Source organism: Trachurus trachurus, assembly GCF_905171665.1.
Source record: "Trachurus trachurus genome assembly, chromosome: 15".
Taxonomy (NCBI): Eukaryota; Metazoa; Chordata; class Actinopteri; order Carangiformes; family Carangidae; genus Trachurus; species Trachurus trachurus.
Window position 1 is genome coordinate 2,045,396 of NC_139906.1, and position 23,591 is coordinate 2,068,986.

The following is a 23,591-nucleotide window of genomic DNA, read 5'->3' on the forward strand; positions in this document are numbered from 1 at the left end:
CGTGTCAGAGTGCGTGACATCATCGGTTAGAGTGGCAGAAAGCCCAGAAAAATTCCTGAATTTTTCTCTTTCCACACTCGGCCCGGCCACAATTTACACTCTACACATATGATTTTTTCCAAATTTGTAGACAAACTTGTTCTGTTTCTCACCATGTGCTCCGAATATCAGAGAGACTTACACAATCTGAATTGTCAGCCTCTAAGTGCGGCCACGTCTGTCTCTGCTCCTCATTGACTCCAATACAAAGATTTTCTGAGAGAAGCAGAACAGACTGATGTTTTAAACTCGCAAGTGTCTCCAAAATATTTACTGTAGAAACACCCAAATCGTACCAAATTTTTCAGGAAGTCCTTACAGCGCCGTTGATCTGTGTTTTGTTCTGATAGGAGTTACCGTTTTTGTCACAGTAAGCCTTTTGCGAGACCGGTGCAGAGGCAGAAAATCGCTCTTTTTCTCAACGTTTCTGTCTGCCTCAGCCTGGGGGGCCCCTATCGTCATTGGCAACCACCTCAAGTTGCCATGGTAACCTCTGATTCTCAGGCCAGAGCTCGTTAACTTCATAAACAATCCACCTGGCCCTTAAATTCATCTTTTAAAGTTTTGAGACTTTTAAACTTCACAGAACGAGACCAGACTCAGTTTGCTGAGATATTTATTTACACATTTAACTAGTGGCCATTATATGAAAAGAAATAACATTTTTACAGTTTATTTACATCACCTGTAAGGCATTATAAAAAAATTGTACATTTGAAATCTGACAGGAAAAGAAAAACTTAACGAACAAAAGAAAAGACACGACACATAAAACGAACAAAGCTAAATGAAAGTATAAAACACGACAGGATAAAAACTTAAATAAAATGAGTTTGTGGAGCAAACAGGAGGAAAAATAAACCGTCACATTAATCTCATCAAGTTCGTTTAAAGATCAATAATCAATAATCTGGAGTGGAACATTTTAAACCAGCCCGCTGAGGATTCTGGGTAATTACACTGAATCATCGTTTCCTGATTATTGCACAAACTGAGGAGTGTGGATAAAAAAAAAACTTCTTCATCACATCTGTGAGTCCGTTCAACACCTCACAATCTAACATGTTGTTTTTTGTCTTTAAAGGGATAGTTCACCCAAAATTCAACTATCCCTTTAATATTTAATTTATCATTTAGTTTTTGTAAAATGATTGATCTGATCATAGAATAAAACAGAAACCACAACAACAAACATCCAGATCGATACTGTAAACACTGTAAATATTATTCATGTTTATACTGAAACTAAACTGTAAAAATCTGCAGAAGAAATCTGAAACTTCCTGTAAATATAAATCATTTTAATAAAGAAAAGTTTCAACTAAACAAACTTTTTTTTTTTTTTATAATAATAAAAAAAAATCTTACTTTACTTATTGATTATTAAATTCCTTTAAAACTGTGAAATACTTTATAAAAAAGATGAAAATTGTCTTTGCGTTTTTGGAAAAATGGACGTTGTTGTTTTCAAAGAATCACGTTACCTTCATAAAAAAAAAAAATAAAACAGGAAACGTTTTGTAATAATTCACATTGAACTCACAGATGTGTTGAAAATAAAGTCTTTTTTTTCTAAATAAAGTTTGCAGATGAGTGAAGAAGAGCAGCGTGTGGTCATGTGAAACTGATCGTTAATCAATAACGAGCTCTTTGATCCTTCATTACCGTCCGCTGGTTAACGAGTGTAATTAGTGTGTGCCTCGACAAAGTGCTCATCCGCATCGTTACATAAATGCTTCTGATTGGTCAAACAGGAGGAGAGTGTGGCCCCGCCCCCTCCAGTGACATCATCATCATCATCATCATCATCATCATCCAATCAGGAAGCTGCTTTAGTTTGTAGTTAATGAGAAGACGTTGGAGCTTCCAGTCAAGTGCTTCCTCAACACTTTGGTCAAGTTCTTTTATTTTGAAAACACACACACACACACACTTCCTGTCCAGCTTGAGGACAGATGTAAGTGTGTATATGTGTGTGTAGGTGTAGGTGTGTGTGTTTGTGTGTGTGTAGTGAGTTTCTGGAGTTTGGTTTTTATCTCTAACACTGACGTGATGCAGAGAGTTTCTGACTTTAACGACCGACGGCTCAAACAGGAAGTTACAGAGCAGCTGTTTGTGTTTGTGTGTGTGTGTGTGTGTGTGTGTGTGTGTGTGTGTGTGTGTGTGTGTGTGTGTGTGTGTGTGTGTGTGTGTGTGCGTGCGCGTGTGTGTGTGTGAGGTAGGGATGGACTGGATAGTGTGTGTGTGTGTATGTATGTATGTATGTGTGTGTGTGTGTAGATCAAAGGAGTGTTAAACAGAGTAATGGAAGTGATGATGCTGGTCTGCATCTGTAGGGGGCGTCGTCCTTCACCTGCTGCAAAAACCTTTTATTTCTAGTTTCTATTATTGATTAATCTGCAAATTCTTATGATTATTATTATTATTAATAATGATTTAATCAGTGAAACATCTGAAAGTAGAGAAACTTGAATCAACTTGAATTGATTTTTTTTTTTTTTTTAGAGCAGATGAATCAATAATTTAATAGTTAATTATCATTAACTGGTATAAAGTCCAACAGCAAATCTTCACATTGAAGAAACTGGAAACACGTTTGTCTGTTTGTCGCTTCACTTCCTGTCCGTCGGCGTATCGATATCGATTAGTATTGATGACGTCATTATTAAGCAGGTGAACAGGACGTGACCAAGAGGTTCATCAGCTGATTAAATAAACAACAACAACAACAGGTGGATGAGGGGGAGAAATGAAAAATACTGACGTTTCCACAGACGAAGCAGCGAGCGAGAGCAGAATCTGCTACGACGACTAAAACAAAAAAAAAAACGGCTTCATTCTCAGAACAAAAACAAAAAAAAGCGAGTCAAAGCTCAAGGCGAAAGCTGCTCCGGGATCAGCCGACCCGCGGAGCCTAAAGGGTTAATTAATTATCTAATAATCAGCTCTAATTAGCGATAAGGAGTCGATCGATTGATGGATCGATCGACGGCCCGTTAACAAACTCGCTGCTGCTGCTGCAGAGGTAAAGTGCTGAGGCTGAAACACTGTGATTCATCGACACCCTCACTTCCTGTCGCGTCGTTACGTCGCCATGACGACGCCATGACGACGACGGCGACCTCCTGCCTCCCTCACAGTTTGAGTTTTCAAAGTAGAAAAGACTCGAGAACAAACGTGCGTCACAAAGTTCAGTTTGATGATGAGACGTTTCAGTTTGTTCTGTGTTTTTGTTTCTATTTTTTTTTTTTTTTCGATGTTCAACAGATTAAATTTGTACAAAAAACAAAACAAAAACTACAAAAAAAGAGCTACAAGGTTAATTAATTAATTAATTAATTAATCAATCAATCAATCATCTAAAAACCCAAATGTATCAGCTTCAGCCATGCGACTGCAGGTTTCTGTCGTTTTTCTACGGTGGCTGACGAGGCGGGAAAAACTCAAAACTCAAAACTCAAATCTCCTCCGCTGCATCCGATTTTTAATTTGCAGCTCGTTTCTCTTTTTTAATTTATTTTATATTTTCCTGCCTGTTTCTTTTTGACCTCGTCAGCCACCGTAGTTTTTCCGGTTTAAAGCTATAAAAAAAATAAAAAATTAAAAAAACGCAGCAAATGAATCATATAGTGTGTGAGATCAAAAAACCACGAGGACCTACGTTAATAATCAATAATTAATAATAGTTAATCCACAGAGGAAGTTTCTTTTCTTTTCTTTTCTTTTCTTTTCTTGTCGTTTTGTTTCTCTTCTTTTCTCTTTGAAGCCTTTTAGAAAACGATTAGCACCGAAACGTTAGAAGAAGTGGAGTCTTGTGAGAGTTACACACAGAGGAGCGTAACACTCGGTGTTAGTTAGTGGTGGTGGAGTTCGTCCTCCCAGCCAGCAGGGGGAGCAACACATCGTCAGACAGTCTGCTTTTCTTTCTTTTTTTTAATAATTAGTGACACTGCTGCTCGCCGTCCGTCCGTCAGGTGAGGCGGTGGAGCGACCGACTGACCGACCGACTAGCAGGTGCCTTTCTGAGGGCGACGGTGAAGCCGCTGCTGCTACGTGCTAACGTCTTTAGCTCCCGCCGTCACCTCGCCCGCCTCGTGTTCGCTTCAGAGCTCCGTTCGTCCCTCGGAGGGAGAGTTAGCGTTTGCATCGGCGCTGACAGGTGGGTGGGTGGGGGGGTGGAGGGGTGGGGGGGAGAGGGGGAGGGGCACCTGTCACGGCGAGGAGCGTCTGGAGAAAGGAAATGGCGTCGGCTAGCATTTGCTAGCGTTAGCTCCTGAGGGCGGGGCTGGCGTTCCTGTCCGACTCTTTGTTCCCGTCCTTCATCAGAGCAGAAAACACCTGAGAGGAAACAAGACGGACACACGCTCTCAGGTCAACAGGCTAATTACAGGCTAATAACATGTTAATAAAAGGCAAATAACAGGCTAATAACAGCTAATTACTGCTAACGCGCTAATAACATGTTAATAACAGGCTAATAACATCTAATTACAGCTGATAACATAAATAACATGCTTATAACTGCTGAAAACAGACTAATCGAATGTTTATAACAGCTGATAACGGTTAATAACAGGCTTATAACAACTAATAACAGCTGATAATAGGCTAATAATAGCAGCTTGCAGTTAATAGCATGCTAATAACAGCTGATTATAGGCTTAGAACAGCTAATAACATGGAAATAGCAGGCCAATAACAGCAAATAACATGCTTATAACATTAATAACAGCTTATAACAGCTGAAAACAGGCTAATGGCATGCTTACAACAGATAATAACATGCTAATAACAGCTTATAATGGTTAATAACATGCTTATAACAGGTAATAACAGGCTAATAACAGTGGAGTGACCTGCACATTTAACTTCTGTGGATGTTTTCAAAACAAACAAATCCTCCACCTTCGTGTTTTTACTTTTTATTGTGTGATTCATCTCTTAAACGTGTCTTAATTTAATTCTGTCTTATAAACTTTTCATGTTTGAATAAATAAAAATGTATTTTCGTGTGTTTTATGTTGTTATTTGTTTAAGTGTTAAACTCGATGCTGCAGTTATTATTATTACTCAGCATTAACACATCCAGACTCTACACATCACAGAACCTCCTGCAGCTTTTCTACCCATGCGATGCATTCAGGGAACGTCTGTAAATCACAGCGTCCGTCTGTCTCTGACCTGGGCCCAGCGGCGGTTCCTGCTGATCATGTGCGTGTTGGCCATGGCGTTGAAGAGCGTGTGCGAGTGCAGGTCGTCGGGGAGACGCGTGAGGAACTGCGCGATGTGGATGAAGTCCATCTGCAGCAGAACGTCCTCGTACAGACGCAGGATGCCCAGACCCGTCCGGAACAGACTCTCCTCGCCGTCGCGGCAGAACACGTCCCACACCCGGCACGCCACGTCCAGCGGGAGAGACTTACTGTACAGCGTGAAGATCCTGGACACACAACACACACACATTACACACATTACACACACATTTACTGTGTATTTAGTATCTATAACAGGTGATTCAGTCATTGATTAGGAACTCCTTGTGTCCTGAACTGATTAAACATTAAACACATCATTAAATATCCATCATATGACTGAAACATTAATTATTAAATGTAAATTATTAAAGATTTATTGAAGAGAGACTCTCAGGGCAGGTTTTAGATTATACAGTAATGCATTCATTTTATTATTTGTGTTTAGTAAGATAAAACTTTATTGATTAAAATGACCAAATGTAATAACTAATACATAATTTATTCTACTTTTATTATTCAGAACTGGACTCTACACAGCAGGTGCTTTTATTTCTAGTGTTGTTATTATAATTCAGTGCTAATTCTTCGTAAATGTCAGATTTTAAACAAGATTGTTTTTCTCATTCTTTGTAAATAATTGATAAAATACAATAAATGCCTTTTTTCCCCCTTCTTCCCTCTTATGTGTTTGATGATTATGTGGCTTTATGCTTTTTATTCTCTGTCATTTTTATTTCCTTCATTCATTGCTGCTCCTTTGAAATGTTAAAAAAGATGAAAATCATGTTGTTTGTACATGATTTTGTTAAATAAAGTAAAAAAAAAAGAGAAAAAACTAACAAACCTGAGGGCAATAATACTGCAACAGCGCCATCTATTGACTTAAATAGGAAACTACCATACAATTACTTCCTGCTTGTTACATATTTGAACAAAACATTTGTGTTTCTTTTTCTGCTGCAAAGATCAAACCAGCATCAGTTCGACTCCGACTCTGTTTTCATGTCTCATCATTTTTCCTTCATGTTGATTTTAAACAGAAAGTGTTTTGATCTTTTCTCTTTACCACCACTTTGTTTAGTTTTTCTTCTTTTTCCTTTAACTCTAACCACACGGAGGCCTTGGAGGATTCCTGTCACTGTTTTTGTTTCATGTTCAATAAAGCAGCATGTTCGTCCATTATTCAGGGTTTTATTTTTATCGTAAAAAACTAAATAAGTGTTTGATTCATTGTAATAGAGTTTGTATACTTAGGATTAATGCTGTTTATTGATTATTGATTATTGAAGGAGAGTGTGACTCACCAGTCGATCAGGTAGAGGTCGGGGGTCAAGCTGTTGCTCTGGAAGTGGCTGAAGAGTCGAGGGAGATTCTCCTCAAAGAAAACCTCGAAGGCCGCAAAGTACTTCAACATCTGGCACAGAGGGAGGGGGGGGGGGGGGGGGGGGGGGGTGAGACAGGTGTGAGTGTGTTTATGTGTGTGTGTGTGTGTGTGTGTGTGTGTGTGTGTGTGTGTGTGTGTGTGTGTGTGTGTGTGTGTGTGTGTGTGTGTGTGTGTGTGTGTGTGTGTGTGTGTGTGTGTGTGTGTTACCAGCTCGTGGTCGACCCTGAAGAAGGCCATCTGACAGGGTTTGTTGAGCAGGTTGGCGAAGGTGATGAAGGCCTCAGCCTCCTCCAGGTTCAGGATCAGCACCGCGGCGATGAACGACATCCCCTGGACCTGAGGGAGACCACACAGCAGCTGACCTCAGATCAGATCAGCAGCACAGACAGCAGCTGACCCGGTTTTTCAATTTCTCATTCTAATCTTCAACAATTCAACTAATTTCAACCATTTCATACAGATTCAGCCTCCTTCTTAGAAGTTCAGTGGTTTAAATCCATTCCCAGCTGTTGCTTCAACCAAGGGCGTCAGTTTACTTTGAAAAGTGGTGGGGACAATGACCATATGCGCAACCCCCCCCCCCCCCCCCCCCCCCCCCCCCCTCCCCGACGCACCGCACCTGACACCGTTTCCCAGACCGTCAAAGACTACCGTTCTCAACCAGACTCTGGTCTCCTATAGGACCGGGTCTGGGTCCAAGTTTGAGCAAATAAATTAGCAAAGACCTGACCAGGTCCGACCAGTGTTTAAACCTGGACCCTGGACCCGATGCGGCCGGACTCACGAGCATTTTTTTTTTTTAATTCTCCGCCGGACCGCAGCAAAAAAAAAAAAAAAAGAAGCCCTAGTTGTGTTTAGAGACGTGACAGGTGGGGCATAACAAGCTGGTGATCAGCTGTGGTCATTGAATTGTTAGATTACACTACAGTAGGTCATTTCAATTTGCGCATCTGTGTTTTTTCCTTTTTATTTTTTTATAACATCTATGCGCATTGAGAGTGAGTGAGAAACAGAGAAACAGCGGGTGCACCAGATGATTTCCAACCGGCAAAAACTGAAACAAGACGGTTATAGAGAGGAAAAACACAGAATATACAATATATGTCCAAAAGACTTTGTCCCGTCGTCACGACGTGAGTGAGGAAGGATCTGATGGTCGCTCAGGTTTAGTGATGAGGAAACTGTCAGTGTCAGCAGCTGCTCCAAACAGACACGTTACTAGGCTACGGTAACTTTATTTTGAAGGGACAGATTAGATGTTGATTTCGTTAACAGTGACTTTGCACCCAAACATTAAGCATATATCGGGTGCTGTCTCATCCGGTACAATCGACCCCGCGTGGAGGACGCGCTTCAGTTCGGCGTCTGTTCTATTTTTCACGCGAGCCGTGAGCGCCGTTGTCAAGCTGGATAGACGGATCGTACCAGACAGGAAGTTGGGCACAGAAAAGGCGAGAGAATCCGGTCAATTTAAACTTTCAAAATAAAATGATGATTACCGGTAATGAAGTTGTTGCTTGTCCGTCTATACATATTTGTCAGTTGCGTCTGCACACGAGACACACACACACATCCATACATACAGAGACAGACCTGTGTGTGTGGAAAACCGAGTAGGCTACAGAAGAGTGGTCGATGTTTTCCCGGTGTGGAGAGAGAGAAGCAGCTCCCTGTGTAACCAGCCAGGCTGCGAGGACGCGCGCAGCCCCCGCTCCGGGCTGTGAGAACTCTTTAATCGCAGCTACATTGTTGCGAGTTGGCTCCGGCTGAAGCTCTGCGCCGTGCACACTGTTTCAGCTGCCTATTTTGTCATAGTTTATCAACGTTTTTTCGTCATTCTTCATTAGGATAATGTTAAGTTAATTTTGTGGTGGGGACAAAATTGTTCTTGACAAAAAGTGGTGGGGACATGTCCCCAGCGTCCCCAGCGTAAATGACGCCTATGGCTTCAACTACACCTACATTAGCAATGGTTCATCAGTTTTCTTTACTTTCAGGTTAGCTGCAGATTTCAACTCTTCAAAATATTCAACTGTTGCACTTAAACATTCAGGATTTCTACATTTTTCTACCTTTTTTAACATTACACTATTACTTTTGACCTTTAAAAAGGCAAGTTTTATATGTTTCAGCTTTAGTGTCAGCCTTTTCAACATTGCTTCAGCAGTTTCTTCAGCTTCTTCAGCTTTGCTTCTGTGATGGCGTTCAGCTTTCAGCAGCACAGACAGCTGACCTCAGACCAGCAGCACAGTGTCAGACAGACTCAGACTTACGTATCCGATGTCTGGTCGGTAGCAGGTGTAGGCTCCGAGGACGCTGTGGAGGAGGTCGTGGTACGGGCCGCCCTGGAGGAGGAGGAGGGAAGGGGTTAATATAGGAGAGGAAGAGGAGGAGGTGTGAAGGTGATGAAGAAGAAGCTGAGACCAAACTAAACTCAGCTGTAACGTGCAGCCTCTGTCTCCTCACACATCTGTTCAACATGTGTCATGTGCGTTTCCATTACCCCTTGAAATGCGCAAAACCTAAATATCGAAATTAAAAACTGGTAATGGAAACACCTACATTCGAAAAAACGGCAGATCGTTGTGCCGTCACCGTAGAAACGCAAGACGCATTACGGCTCATTCGCATAACACCTTTCAATGGAAACACCCGCAAATGGCAATTGCACTTTTTCGAAGTTTCAGAAATATCGCTTTTATTTTGTGGAAATCTGTAATGGAAACGCAGCTACAGCCTCGGCGGAGGAATCGCTCTTGCCACTGACTTTTGTTGTGGCAGCGCTAAGAGGCTTCGAGTTGAAAACAACGTTCAACTTTTACAACAGCGCGGTGCTCGTCAATGTCACTTTACCCACACTGACCAATCAGAATCCAGAAGGGGCGGGACATATGTTAATATAAGACTATATGTAAAAACATCTGGTTGGTTTTGCCCCAAATTTCCTCCTTCTGACCACGGACAAAAATCGGCCGAATTTTATGGCTCTCAAGATTCTCCTGTGGTGTGAGGTTGAGGGTCAAACTCTCTCGACAATCGGCTCAGAAAACGGTTGGAGCCGATGATCGTAGATATTATTAAACATTCAATATTTACGATCGTCCTGACCATTTCGATGAAAAGTCGTCTTGTGTGTGGGGGGGGGAGACGACAACCCTGAGTCACCAACTCCGCAGAATGTGACGTGAAATTGAGAGTAGCCAATAAAGAAGCATAACAAACCAGTATGGTACCTATCAAAGAGTTTTTTATCTGCATGTCTCTCACTGATAAAACATCTGTTGAGATTTAGAAAATCTTAATGTGTGAACCAGGCGTTACCGACAACAACAACAACACAACCGGAGACGCGGATCGGTTTATATCATGACCGACTGGTTCTGAAGGTCGGCCGACCTCAGGGTCCTCATGTCGAAAGCTGCTGCTGATGCTGTTGTGTATTAGGCTTCGTTGTCGTGTTTACATGAGACCAGGCAGGAACACGGACGTGTCAGAGGACTCGTTTTAACGTCTTAACCTGGCAACAGCTGCGTTCTGACGAGATAGAGAGAGAGAGCGCTGTGGAAGTGGGTCTGTACCTTCTGGAAGATGAAGAGTGAGGGGAAGGTTCTGGAGATGTCCAGTTTGATCAGGTCCAGACTGGACTCTCTGTCGGCCAGAGACGCTCCTCCGTCTGCAGACACACACACACACACACACACACACACACACACACAGACACACACGGGTTTACAACTGTACTTCATAATGGTGTTTATTAACACTTTATTATTATTAATAATAATAATAATAATACTTATAATAACAACAAGAGTCCTCACCGCTCTCACTGTCGTTGACTGAGCTGGTTTCACTGTAGCTCCTCCACTTCTCTTTGGCTCTGCACAGGAAGATCTCATACAGCTCTGCACACACACACACACACACACGTTTAAAATTAACATTGACATTTAATAAACTCAGTTTGGTACTGTAGTTTTGAAATGTGAGGAACTGGAAACTCCTGCTAAACTCTTTAAACGTGGAGTTAAAGGATCATAGGGCAGGATTTGTGAGAAAATACCGGAAAATACCCATGCGTTTTACATTTTTTAAATAATAATGGGTGAGGAAGCGTTCAAAACCAAAAAGAACGAGCCCATCCGCGTATCTCTCCATTGCCCTGAACGGGGTCTGTGCTGCAAAATGCGCTGCAATTCAGGGGGTGAATTTCGCGCGCTGGCCGGCGGACCTGACGTCAGCGCGTCCACGACTGCCTTCGAATGGATCAATGGAATGGAGACATGAAGAGGGCAACCGCGGCAGAGCCATTGATATAGTAACAGAGTGGCGACACTCCCTAGCTGTGTCTCAATTCAGGGGCTGCAGCCTTCGGAGGACCCAGCCTACGCGGTCTCCGGAGGCAACGGCTTCGGAGGCTCCTCCGTCGGCCGCATCAACGGTCGGTAAATGAGACGGTCTAGCCTTCAGAGCATTTCCTGATCCGAACGTAAACAACGGCCGAACGTAAACAACGGCCGGACGTTAAACATTTAAAAGTGCCGCTTGTAACGGCTCTACCGCTCTTCCGCTCCTCCTCCTCCTCCTCCTCCTTTTTTTTTTTTTTTTTTCAAGAAGTAGAATCAATACAAGGGCAGTTATCAATAATATACTAATAAACAAACCATTGAACAGCAGCCAGGGGGGGGGGGGGGGGGGGGGGGGGGGGGGGGGGGGGGGGGGGGGGGGGGGGGGGGGGGGGGGGCTTCAGGCTATTAAGTGAATAGAGAATAAAGAGCACAAGTAATGTGTTTTCATAGCTTTCTTATTAAAAGTTGTCACACACACCTCCGCTCCTCACCTGTGCAGCCAGAGCAGAGCTCAGCTCAGCCGGCGACTGTGCCTCCGAGCCGGCCGCAGAGCCGGGTTACCATGGCTACAGCACAGAGCTGCTCCGTTCGATAGCTAGCGGCTAGGTTGCTAATAACAACAACGGTGCAGCAAAGCATCTTGGGATACGGGAGGCCGCGAAGGATAGTAGCGATGCATCCTCCGAATGCAGGGGAAAGGAGGACGCATTTGGAGGCTGCATTTGGAGGACCCTTCGAATTTGGACGAATTGGGACAAGACAGCCTTCGCGCAGCGCTGTGACGTAATCGGCCTTCAAATCCACCCTCCGAAGGATGCAGCCCCTGAATTGGGACACAGCTACTGTTATATCAAACGCTCTGAACCACGGTGGATCAAAATTACTGTTACTGCCAGCAAACGACCCAGCACAACTGAAAGCCCTGTTAAAAGCCCCCCCCCCCCCCCCCCCCACCGCCACTCTCTCTCCCCCTCCCTTCACACACGCACACAGCAGCAGGCAGGTCACTGACTTAAGCCGGGCTTACACTGCACGACTATTCGTCTGTTCACATCTCAAACTGCACGAGCGTCCCTCTTCAGTCCTACGTCTCAGATCAGTCTCAGACCGCCACTAATTGCACGTCGTTCTACGATTGCTCTCCACCACGATTACCCTGCGATGCCGCTGAGATTTGTGCTGCTCTATAATTGCTCGATTGTAAACATCAAATTGACATTGGTTCCTGATGTTGGTTCCTATATAGCAGAGTCCATGCTGGAAGATCAGACCGACAAACACACAGACAGACAGCGCGCATCACCTCCAAGGCCGGTGCTGCAGAGAGAGAGAGAGAGAGAGAGAGAGAGAGAGAGAGAGAGAGAGAGAGAGAGAGAGAGAGCGGCGCTGCGCTCTCCAGCCAGCTGACGTGTAGTTCACCTGCGGCTCACCTGCAGCTGTCAGAGGAGGCTCACTAGTTCTCTCTCTGGCCTGCACTTCAAAAGTTCAGCTGATCAGGTCAGCTGAGCTGAGCCAGAGCACAGTGGACGTGGCTGGTGGTGTGTAGGCTCGCTATTTTATACTGTAACGGCAAGAAAAAAAAAATCCTCCTCAATCGCTGATTGTCTGATAGTAGGCTACGTGTGTGTGTATTTGTCGGGCTGATCTTCCATCACGGACTGCGCTGCATTACTGATCATCACCCGGTCACCCTGTCTGTCACAGCTGTGGTCTAACTTCAGCTTCTCACTCCCCTGTCCCTCCTCTCTCTGTCTGCCCATTTTAACTCCATCTGACGAAGTTCAGCATCACATTCAGGTTCATAAAGGCTCTGTGCTCTGTGCTAAAACAATCTGTCATAGTAAAATCTTGTCGTATGTGCAGAATCGTGACGTAGGACCCCATACATTGTCCGTCACGACGAGAAATTTTCTGGCATGTCAGAAATTAATCGGGAGGTCGGCGACTCGTCTTTAGGACGTCGGGACGTGACGCAGAGCCTCACTAACCATACGTCCCGATTATGCTCACGACCCCGCGATCCCTCTAAGATTATGCAAACTAGGCTGCGACTCGTCTGGGACGACAAAATCGTGGCAAAATCGTGCAGTGTAAGCCCGCCTTTACACACCCTCTCCCTCATCACTACTGTCTTATTATTAGCCGTTAGCCGCAGCTAGCGGTTAAAAGCCGACGTTATAACTTTAACAACGTTATCAGGCAGGTGGACAAACGTCCTCTTTTGCCCGGACACGTCCACTTTTCACGTCCTGGCCGGCGTGTCCGCGACGCGTCCGTTTTTTTTTTTTTTTTTTTTTTATGAAATCATGAATGTGTCCGGTGTTTATTGGTTTTCATGGGACCGCGGACCCTGACAGATGCGCTCCGACCATGGATGTATTGGGTCCGACACCCGGACCCGGCACGTTAATTCTCAGTACCGGCCTGTAGGAGCCCATACAGATCCATGCAGAGGAGCTCAGAGGAACGGACAGCAGCCCCCTGCTGCAGCACAGTGAAGAGGCAGGTGTGTGTCTGTGTGTGTGTGTCTGTCTGTCTGTCTGTCTGTGTGTGTGTGTGAGAGAGAGAGAGAGAGAGAGAGAGAGAACCTACAGTAAAATACCCCCCCCCCCCCCCCCCACCCCCCCGATAGGAAAGACTGTAAAGAGTAAAGTAAACAGTGAAGAGTCTGTGCGCGCTCCCGTGCCGGTGGCTTCGCTGGTTGCTGTAGTTACGCGCAGCGGCCGTCGCGTCACTGGCCGTTCTCATTAATCCTGCCCTATGATCCTTTAAAGCAGCGGCAGGAACCTTATCACTGTTCTGTTCTGTACGGGCGTTACAATAAAGTTTAGAAGTTCAATTCAAACTGATCACTTTTGTTTTTACATTAAAGCAGCTGTATGTGAGACTGACTGACTCTGTGATTGGCCGATTGAGGCCAAAACATAAACATGATTTGCGATTTGTGCTGCATTAAAATGTTTAAATGTGAATATTCTGGCTGCACTGTTGTTGTCAGTTAGATCGGTATTTCAGATTAACACGATTTATGACATATTAGGTGATTTTATGATGATTATTTTTGATACATTTCTTACGTACAGCTCCTTTAAAGTCAAATTAAAGGGATAGTTAAACATTTTGTCAAATTGGCCCATCACCATAGTCCCTATAGTCATAGCAGTAGGTTCGTTACCTTTAATTGTCGGTGCAAGCTATTTTTAGAACGGCGGAGCAGAGCCGTGAGCTGCTCAGAGCTACGCTACGGAGGCTCATTATGGGATTTCTTGGTTTCCCACATCAAACTCATCAAATACACAATCCAACAACTCCACAACGCTCTGGTGGACAAGTTGTGAGCTGCACATTCACCACACTATGAGATAATAACACAACGTTGCCCGACAGAGTTGTTTACCTGGAGTGATGTTGAGCTCGTTGCCGATGGCGAGGCTCCACACGCGGCCTCGGACGCTGGGAGGAAGTCCCTGCCACCACAGCTCCCGCACACGCCGCGTCCCCTTCCTACACACACAGAGTTAACTATGTAAACATGTCTCAAAGGAGTTTAAATCGAAAGCAACTGGACTTGGTTATTTGTCTGGGAAGACGTTTCACCTCTCATCCAAGAGGCTTCATCATGAAGCCTCCTGGAGATACTATGACCTGGACAAATGAGAATATGCACAGGCTTATGTAAACATGCTGCACACACACACACACGCTGATGACACCTACATGGAGTCCCAGTGCGGCAGGATCTCGGTGTTCCAGACCACCATGGCGTTGGAGATGCTGTCCTCCTGACGGTGGCGCTCCTTCATCTGACGCTTCTTCTTCTGCGCTTCTTTCAGCTCTGAGGGTCACACACACACACACACACAGACACACACACACACACACACACACACACACAGACACACAGACACACATCAACACACACTGAACACCTGTCTGAGCTGCAGCCAATCAGATCACAGCAGAACAAAGTCTCCAGAAACTGAGTCTGAAAAATGTGCAGTCAGATTTACTGTGTGTGTGTGTGTGTGTGTGTGTGTGTGTGTGTGTGTGTGTGTACCTCTCCTCTTGGCTCCTGCCACCATCTCCTCGTACTCCAGTTTGTGTCTCTGAGTTTCCTCCTCCGACTTCGCCGGCAGGTTCCTGATGGACACACACACACACACACACACACACACACGGTGTCACCTGTCAGGTGTTCAGCCAGCCTCAGGGTCTCACTGTTGCTAGGCAACCACTGAGCTCTCTCTCCTTCTGTGACCACATTCTGTATCAACTTTTAAAGGGACAACAAGGAGTTTCTATTTGGTTATAAAAAAGTCTCATATTAAAGGGATAGTTCACCCTAGAATGATATTTCGCTCATTATCTACTCACCCTCATGTTGACTAAGGGCTGGAAGAAGTTTCGGAGCCCACCGTCCCTTCTCTGAGTTACAGGGGGTCTTAGCGTAGCAGTGCATTTCAATGCAATGCAATGTTCGCACTGAGACTCGAGTCGGTCTCAGTGCTCTCATGTGCTCTTGCGCATGCGCGCTGGCAGCGGAAGACCGGACAACAACACTGGGAGCTAATGCTACAAACATGCTTGGAATGTGGACTTATTTAATTTTTTTCGGGACAATTCCGCAATTTGGGGCTTCAGCACAAGACGGACATTACATACAAGCATCATGGAGGTATTTGGATGTTTTTTTGTGTGTGTTTTTTTTACGAAGAGCTCTGGTGTCCCTTTGCTACCATGGCATTGAAATGCACTGCTACGCTAAGACCCCCTGTAACTCAGAGAAGGGACGGTGGGCTCCGAAACTTCTTCCAGCCCTTAGTCAACATGAGGGTGAGTAGATAATGAGCGAAATATCATTCTAGGGTGAACTATCCCTTTAATGTGGATGAATCTACGTCACCACTTGTTAATGGTCCATTTTAGATAAATCTATGGTTTTGTCTCTATGGTTATTTTGTTATTATTAGTGGTGGTGGAAATGCTGGGCGAGCCGACCAGCGTTTCTTTACTTTCGGTTTCGTGGCGAGTCATGAGGATAACGCCGCCGAATCTCCGTTTATGGTGGGAACTACGACGGTATGTGATCGTCTTCCAACCTCTGACTTTAATTCTTGATGAATGAAAACATGAGTCTGTCTTGCACCGGTCAAAGAATTTCACGGTGCGGAGGCTCATAAATGTAGTGTGGAAACACTTTGCTTTAACAAAACTCCTCGTTGTCCCTTTAAACATTCAGGATTTCTACCTTTTTAACATTCCTATTACTTTTGAAAAATCAAAAAACTCATCCCTCAGCTTACAAGTTTCATATGTTTCAGCTTTAGTGTCAGCTTTTTCAATATTGCTTCAGCAGTTTCTTTAGCTAATTCAGCTTTGCTTCAGTAATGGCGTTCAGCTTTCAGCATTCACCCGTATTTCCTTCAGGAAATGCATTCTCTAGTTTTTTCCTGTGTTGTTGTTTGCTTCTTTTAAACAGACAAAAGGAAAGGTAAAGAAATTTCCTTTGGCAATATTGTAAATCACAGTCATGCCAATAAAGCTTGTTGAATTGAAATTAAATTTAATGTTCCTTTGGTCTGTTTAAAAGAAGCAAACAACTGCCCCAAATCCAGTTGATCAATTAAATTCCATATATTGTCACTTTCTTTCTGATGTCATGCTGCTTGCTGGACAAATAAAAGGGAGACACATTTAAAACAAGATAATAACCCTATAAAACAAAAAGACAGCAGCAATTTTGATTAGAAAAAAAATAAATAAATAAATAAAAATAGTTTTAAAAAATACATTAGAAATAAAGTGTACCAGTTGCAGTTAGTTGGGGAAAGTGCAGGTGCATCCTTGTGTGAAATAGACGATGGCGTTTTTTATTTTAATGTTTAAAGTTTGTGAACTGCTGCAATAACAGATCAAGGCAATGAAAGGTGAAGGTGTGTGTGTGTGTGTGTGTGTGTGTGTGTGTGTCCATGTGTGTGTGACTCACGGCGGCCGGTCCTCCAGGATCAGAGCGGTGGTGGACAGAGGCTCAAACTCCAGGTTCTTCCTCCTCCCTGCAGCCGGGGGGCGCTGCGCTCCCGACGCCATGGCGACCGCTGCCTCGTCGTCTTCCTCGTCTTCCTGCTCCTGCTGCTCCTGAGGGACAAAGATGGAGGACGAGACGTCACCGGACGAATCTATTATGAGTCACAGCTGCTGCTCCTCTCATTTAAATAAACTAAACTAACTAACTACTGTAGCTTTGTTTGTTTTGGGTTTTGAAGCTGCAGCTGTGTGTGTCGCCACGGTGACGGTGCTGCTGCTGCTGCTGAGGCATTATGGGTAACGGAGGATTTAAACTGATCATACGAATATAAAAAAACTACAAAACTAAAAGTGTTTAATGTTTTTATTGGATTAAAGAACTCACTGAAGTCACATGATTGTTCCTCTGAGTCTGTTTGTTTGTTTGTGTGGTTGTCGTGGAAACGCAGACATTTGAATTTCACGGTGAGAATCTTCACGGTGTGTGTGTGTGTGTGTGTTTGAAGGTCAACATCTCCATGGCAACAGGCCAGAGGAAGATCATGGGATGTGATTAAGAGCATCGAGATTCTGCTGTTAAAATAATAATAATTATAACCGGGTTCCTACACATTTGAAATATCCAAATTCCATAGTTTTTCCAGACCCTAATTTCCAGACTTCTCGGTAAAAATTAGTAAATAGTTGTGCATTATATAAAAAAATCGTGCATTTAATCATTTGTTTTCATTATTCTGAGTATGTGTATGCCATTATGTAACCAAATAATTTCCAGGAGATTGTAGCTATAGGTAGCGCATACAAAAATAATTAACCCAGATAACTTTAGATAAGACCAAACCCAGATATAGTATTACGGTAAGATAAATATATTTCCATACAATAATTTCCATTTTCCATACTTTTCCAGACCTGGAAATGTATAAAATCAAATTCCATACTTTTCCATACTTGCGTAGGAACCCTGTTATAATCAATCAATCGATCAGGTTTAATTCTTGATCAAGTTTCTTTTTCTCTGTCTCTGTCATTGTCGTTTGTCAATAAAGTTTAAAACGGCTTGAAACGTGTCACATCTTTGTCATAACACGTTATTGTGTTACTGAGAATAGAAACATCTCAAACACACACACACACACACACACAGTGGGTCTCATTCATGAAACGTGAGCAGCACGGATTTGTGTGTAAACCCTGAGCAGCGCAAATTTATGTGGATTTCCGCATTCATCAATCTTTTAGTAGTGCTGATTTTTTCGTAGCTACTCACAAAATCTACACCTGCTCCGGACTGTGTGTAGCGCTTGTGTAAATGTAGGAATGCACATAAATACTGCTTGTCACTGTTGAAAATTACAATTTTAATCCGTATTACTCTCTCTCATGTTCAAAATACGCCGACGCCTTTGAAACACGTAATTTAAACATGACAAACAATTAGAAATATTTGGAGAGAGAGACGTTTTAGGGATCGGACACGCATAAACACGTCAAGGCTCCATCTAATGATGATAATAATCTGATATAAAACCGGAAAAAACTTTTTTGTGTTGCTACACGATCGGTGGGCGCACACTTCACCCTGCGCAGCAGCGCAGTCGGCACCGGTTTGGATGGAGCTGTGACAGACGGCTGGTGCTTCTGTAACAATATAACCTGCCTATATAACTTCATGTGTTGATACAACCATGCTCCTCTACAGCTGAGGCTGTGAAGAGCCTCCTCCTCCCGTCGCTGCTGTAGCTCTGTAGTTGTGTGTATTTTTATTTTTTTATTTTTTCATGTTTCATATCGAACTATTCTGGCTTTACTTCTTAAACGGTTCTTTAATCAACCAAGGATAGGCCTACTTAATTCACTAAATCTGTTTCTTCCCTCCACGCCTTTGACCTGTCCCAGTGACACCACTACTAACAGAAGAGAATTAAATATTTTTTCTGGACTCCACTTCACCCAAAATGACTTTGATCCGTGATCTCTCTTTTTTTTTCTCTCTCCCTCTTTCTTCGTTTGCGTCATGGCTGCAGGTGAGCAGGTTGCACCTAACTCCTAATATGGTAGTCAGGATCTCCTTATATGGCTATTCATGTATGGAGATCTATGCTAATTGCTGATCACCGGGGGCGTGATGTTAGGTTACGATGGGTTGGCATTCATGAAGTTACACACGTGTTTACGATCAAATCTGAGTTTCCCGCAACGTTCATGAATCCGGAGTAGAGTTTTAGTAGAGTGAGCTCTTATGTGCAAATCTACACACAGATTTACTCACGTTTCATGAATGAGACCCAGTGTGAATAAATCTCTGTGTGTGTTTTTCTAGCTACTTAATGAATGTGTGTGTGTGTGTGTGTGTGTGTGTGTGTGTGTGTGTGTGTGTGTGTGTGTGTGTGTGTGTGTGTGTGTGTGTGTGTGTGTTCATTGACAGGAGCAGCTGTAGGTCAACAGGACAACAGGTCTTTTATGAGCTAGTTTGTGTGTGTGTGTGTCTGTGTGTGTTTATATGTCACCAGCAGAGGGCGACACACACACACACACACACACACACACACACACACACACACACACACACACACACACACACACACAGTCATGCTGCATCATGTGACTGAGCTGCTGCTTCACTGAGACAAAGTTCAGACTCAGAGTCAAACTGGTTCAGCTCATCGTCGTTCCAGTGCAACAAAAGATGAAAACGCTGTTAAATGAGTGAATGATTGACGGATGAATGATCTGCTCCGTCATTGGTTGAAAACATAAACACGCCATCGTCACGTTAACACAACGTAAACAGACCGAATAGACGATGTCATTCATTAGGGAACGGTCAAAAGAACACGTCATTTATCACTGAAAGCAGCAAAGTCTCTAGTGTCCATGTGACGTGGACGTTAGTAGAGGAGAGATTGCTTTGCAGTTTTTTTCCCACTTAAAGGGATAGTTCAACATTTTTGCAAATAGCAGTAGATTCGTTACCTTTATTTGTCGGTGCAAGCTATTTTTAGAACGGCGGAGCAGAGGTAAATAAAGGTAAATTCATGCAAAACCACTGATGCATGTTGCCTTCAGGGACAGTTTTTCATCATCAGTCTCTGTATTTCCCTCTAAAACAACTCTGTGTGGTAATGTTGTGTTATTATCTCATAGCGTGGTGAATGTGCAGGTCACAACTTGTCCACCAGAGCGTTGTGGAGTTGTTGGATTGTGTATTTGATGAGTTTGATGAAGGAAACCAAGAAATCCCATAATGAGCCTCCGTAGCGTAGCTCTGAGCAGCTCACGGCTCTGCTCCGCCGTTCTAAAAAATAGCTTGCACCGACAATTAAAGGCAACGAACCTACTGCTATGACTATAGGGATTATGGCAATGGGCCAATTTGCCAAAAATGTTCTTGGTTTCCCTCATCAAACTCATCAAATACACAATCCAACAACTCCACAACGCTCTGGTGGACAAGTTGTGAGCTGCACATTCACCACGCTATGAGATAATAACACAACGTTACCACACAGAGTTGTTTTAGAGGGAAATTCATGTAAAACCACTGATGCGCGTTGCCTTCAGGGACAGTTTTTCATCAACAGTCTCTGTATTTCCCTCTAAATCCGTATGTCATGACTTCAAGTCACAACTTACAACTTTGTAGTGTTTCAGTCAAACCTGTAAGTCGTGTTTTTCCGACCCGTTACCCGTGAAAATGAACTATAACGGCTGTCAACAGGTTTGACTGGAAGGTACCTTTAATTTGCACATTTCCTACAGACAGGCTGATAACTGTTCAATCAGTCTGATAGAAACATGGTTTTAACATTGATCCTCTGATATGTGACTGATCTGTATCTGAGCTTCAACCTTTTACTGATCAACAATCAATAACTGTGATTATTGATCGTGTCCTCACTGCAGCTCTACAGGAGACTTTTTATTTAAAGGCAGTTTGAGTCTCCTCTTCCTCTTTCTCTCTCCTCTTCCTCTCCTTCCCCCTCTCTTCTTCTCCTCCTCTTCCTCCTCTCCCTCCCCCCTTCTCCTCCTCTTCTTCCTTCTCTTTCTCTTTCTCTACTTTCCCCTCTTCTCCTCTTCCTCTCCTTCCCCCTCTCTCCTCCTCCCCCTACTCTCCTCTTCCTCCTCTTCCTCTCTTCTTCTCCTCCCCCCTCTATTCTCTTCCTCCTCCTTCTCCTCTTCCTCTCTCCTCCTCTTCTCTTCCTCCTCTTCTCCCCCCTCTCTCCTTCTCCTCCTCTTCCTCCTTCTCTTCCTCTCCTTTTCCCTTTCTTCTACTCCTTCTCCTCCTCCTCTTCCTCTCTACTTCTCCTCCTCTTCCTCCTTCCCTTTCTCCCCTCCTCCTCTTCCTCTCTCCTTCTCTTCCTCTCTGCTCTTCCTCTCCTCCCCCCTCTCTTCCTCTTCCTCTTCTCCTCTTCCTCCTCTCCTCCTCTTCTTCTGCTTCTTCCCCCTCTCTCCCCTCCTCCTCCTCAGCGTGTGTGTGTGTGTGTGTGTGTGTGTGTGTGTGTGTGTGTGTGTGTGTGTGTGTGTGTGTGTGTGTGTGTCCTACCACCTGCTCTGTGAACAGCTGTGTGTGTGTCTAAGCCGAGAGTGTGTGTCATTGCTGGCAAAGTCGGACACAGAGGGGTGAATTGTGAGTCTGTGTGTGTGTGTGTGTACGTTGCCTAGTAACCACACACAGACACACACACACACACACACACACACACACACAGACTAAACCCATTTCACAGCCTCCGTGTCGAATGTAAACAGTCTCAGGCTTCAACAGACACACACAGCAACATCTGGACTCAACAGCTGTTCACAACTACACAACTGCAACACACAGACACACACACACACACACACACACACACACACACACAGACACACACACACACACGTACAAACACACACACACACACACACACAATGTCTCAATGACAAATATTGTCCACGCGCCCTTGAACGCCTCACTACATCGGCTTTAATCGCCCTGAGGTTAAACACTACATTACCCATGTGCCTCAGCTCCTGTCACCATGGCGACCGTCACCATGGCAACAACTGATGTGACTGTGTTTGTGTTGTTTATTAATAAAGGTCCCACCTGCTCCGTGGTTGTCGAGGACGACGGTGAGGGGGCGGAGTCTTTAGTGGGCTCCTCCTCTCTGCTCGCCGACGGCCCCGTCCCCGCCGCCGCCGCCGTCTTGCCGAACAGTCGCCACCCTGTTGCATTGTGGGACGCCGCCTTGGGCTCTTTGGATTTCCTAGAAAATAGGCTCCTGGAGGAGGAAGAGACGGAGATGATGAGTTCACTGAACCAGGAAAAGTCTGGAAATCTGACACACAGAGGAGGATGGAGGAGGAAGAGGAGAAGTAGTAGAAGAAGGAAAGAAATAACACAAACACAGAGGATGCTGAGAAAGTGAAGGACAAACGCAAAAACATTGTCATAACATAGGCTGTGTGTCTCGGGTCTCAGAGAAACTCATGAGAATCTTCAACAGACATCAAATCCCTGTATGTTTCAAACCCAGCAGCACTCTAAGGCTCAATCTGGTACATCCAAAAGACAGAGTAACACACAGCCAGAAAAACAACCTGATATATTAATGCTGTCCAATGCAGTGAGGAATGCAGGGACATATACTGTATATTGGGGAGGCAAAACAACCTTTAAACAACCGCGTGGCCCAACACAGAAGGACCAAACTCCTCAGGTCCAGTCTCAGCTGTCTATTCACATCTAAAGGAGAAGCCACACTCCTTTGAAGACAGTAATGTTAAGATTCTGGACAGAGAGGGCAGATGGTTTTGAAAGAGGAGTGAAAGAAGCCATCTATTGGCGCTTTTCCACTTAAGCAATATTACCCTCGGGTGTCATTTGAGCACGACGGTGATGCGGTCAGGACCGAGGCGCTTGCGCCGAGGTCCGCAAGCATCACCGAAGTGCTCAAATGACGTTAAAGCACACCCTCGAGGGTAATATTGCGATTATACAACAATTACCAACAAAATAAAGCGTATAATTAAATAAATATTCATGTTGATGGACATTTTGCTCTCAAAATTTAAAGTTTTTTGCGAGTGTGCTTCCCGTTTCCATGGAAATAAATGGGGTCTGACTAATAACTGAAACACAATCAGTCACGTCAGTAGACTCCTATGTGTAATGGAACCTAGTTCACCTCTACAGCAAATAGTCCGAACCTTAGTAACGACCTAGCAACAGAAATGATTTTCTAGTCCCAGATGAGTGAACTCTGAGCTGACGTTCATGTTTTAACGCGGTCTCGGACTTTCCCCAACTAAATCAATACTGCACAAACTCGCCCAAGTTATAACAAAGATGCCGTTTTTTTCCTTTCACAGATGTAGCTTCTACAACCGCAAACTCTGCATGTAAATGAAGTTATAGCGCCGTGTCGCCGACACAGCTGATAGAGAAAGCCTAGTAACGATTATTTAAAAGCCCCAAAGGCGCAAGCAAGAGAGAGGGAGAGAGAGAAACATACAGGTAATCACCTCCGTTTTATCCAATGAAATATTCAGCTCCAG

At 44.1% G+C, this 23,591-nt stretch overlaps 1 protein-coding gene across 2 annotated transcripts in view; it reads right to left on the minus strand.

Annotated features, from left to right (window-relative positions):
* Positions 1-4,242: 4,242 nt before the first annotated feature.
* tbc1d12a (TBC1 domain family, member 12a) overlaps positions 4,243-23,591 on the minus strand; it is a 29,611-nt gene continuing 10,262 nt past the window's right edge. The window contains exons 2-13 of one of the 2 annotated variants that reach the window (XM_083987653.1): positions 22,141-22,315; positions 17,014-17,156; positions 15,085-15,167; positions 14,745-14,862; positions 14,425-14,531; positions 10,500-10,583; positions 10,257-10,351; positions 8,952-9,023; positions 6,886-7,014; positions 6,599-6,708; positions 5,221-5,479; positions 4,243-4,377 (exon numbers count right to left, since the gene is read on the minus strand). In XM_083987653.1, the coding sequence (XP_083843779.1) occupies positions 4,306-4,377; positions 5,221-5,479; positions 6,599-6,708; positions 6,886-7,014; positions 8,952-9,023; positions 10,257-10,351; positions 10,500-10,583; positions 14,425-14,531; positions 14,745-14,862; positions 15,085-15,167; positions 17,014-17,156; positions 22,141-22,315 (1,447 nt within the window). In that variant the 3' untranslated portion in view covers positions 4,243-4,305. Of the gene's footprint in view, positions 4,378-5,220; positions 5,480-6,598; positions 6,709-6,885; positions 7,015-8,951; positions 9,024-10,256; positions 10,352-10,499; positions 10,584-14,424; positions 14,532-14,744; positions 14,863-15,084; positions 15,168-17,013; positions 17,163-22,140; positions 22,316-23,591 lie in introns of both variants that reach the window. The other variant, XM_083987652.1, reaches the window with a different exon arrangement.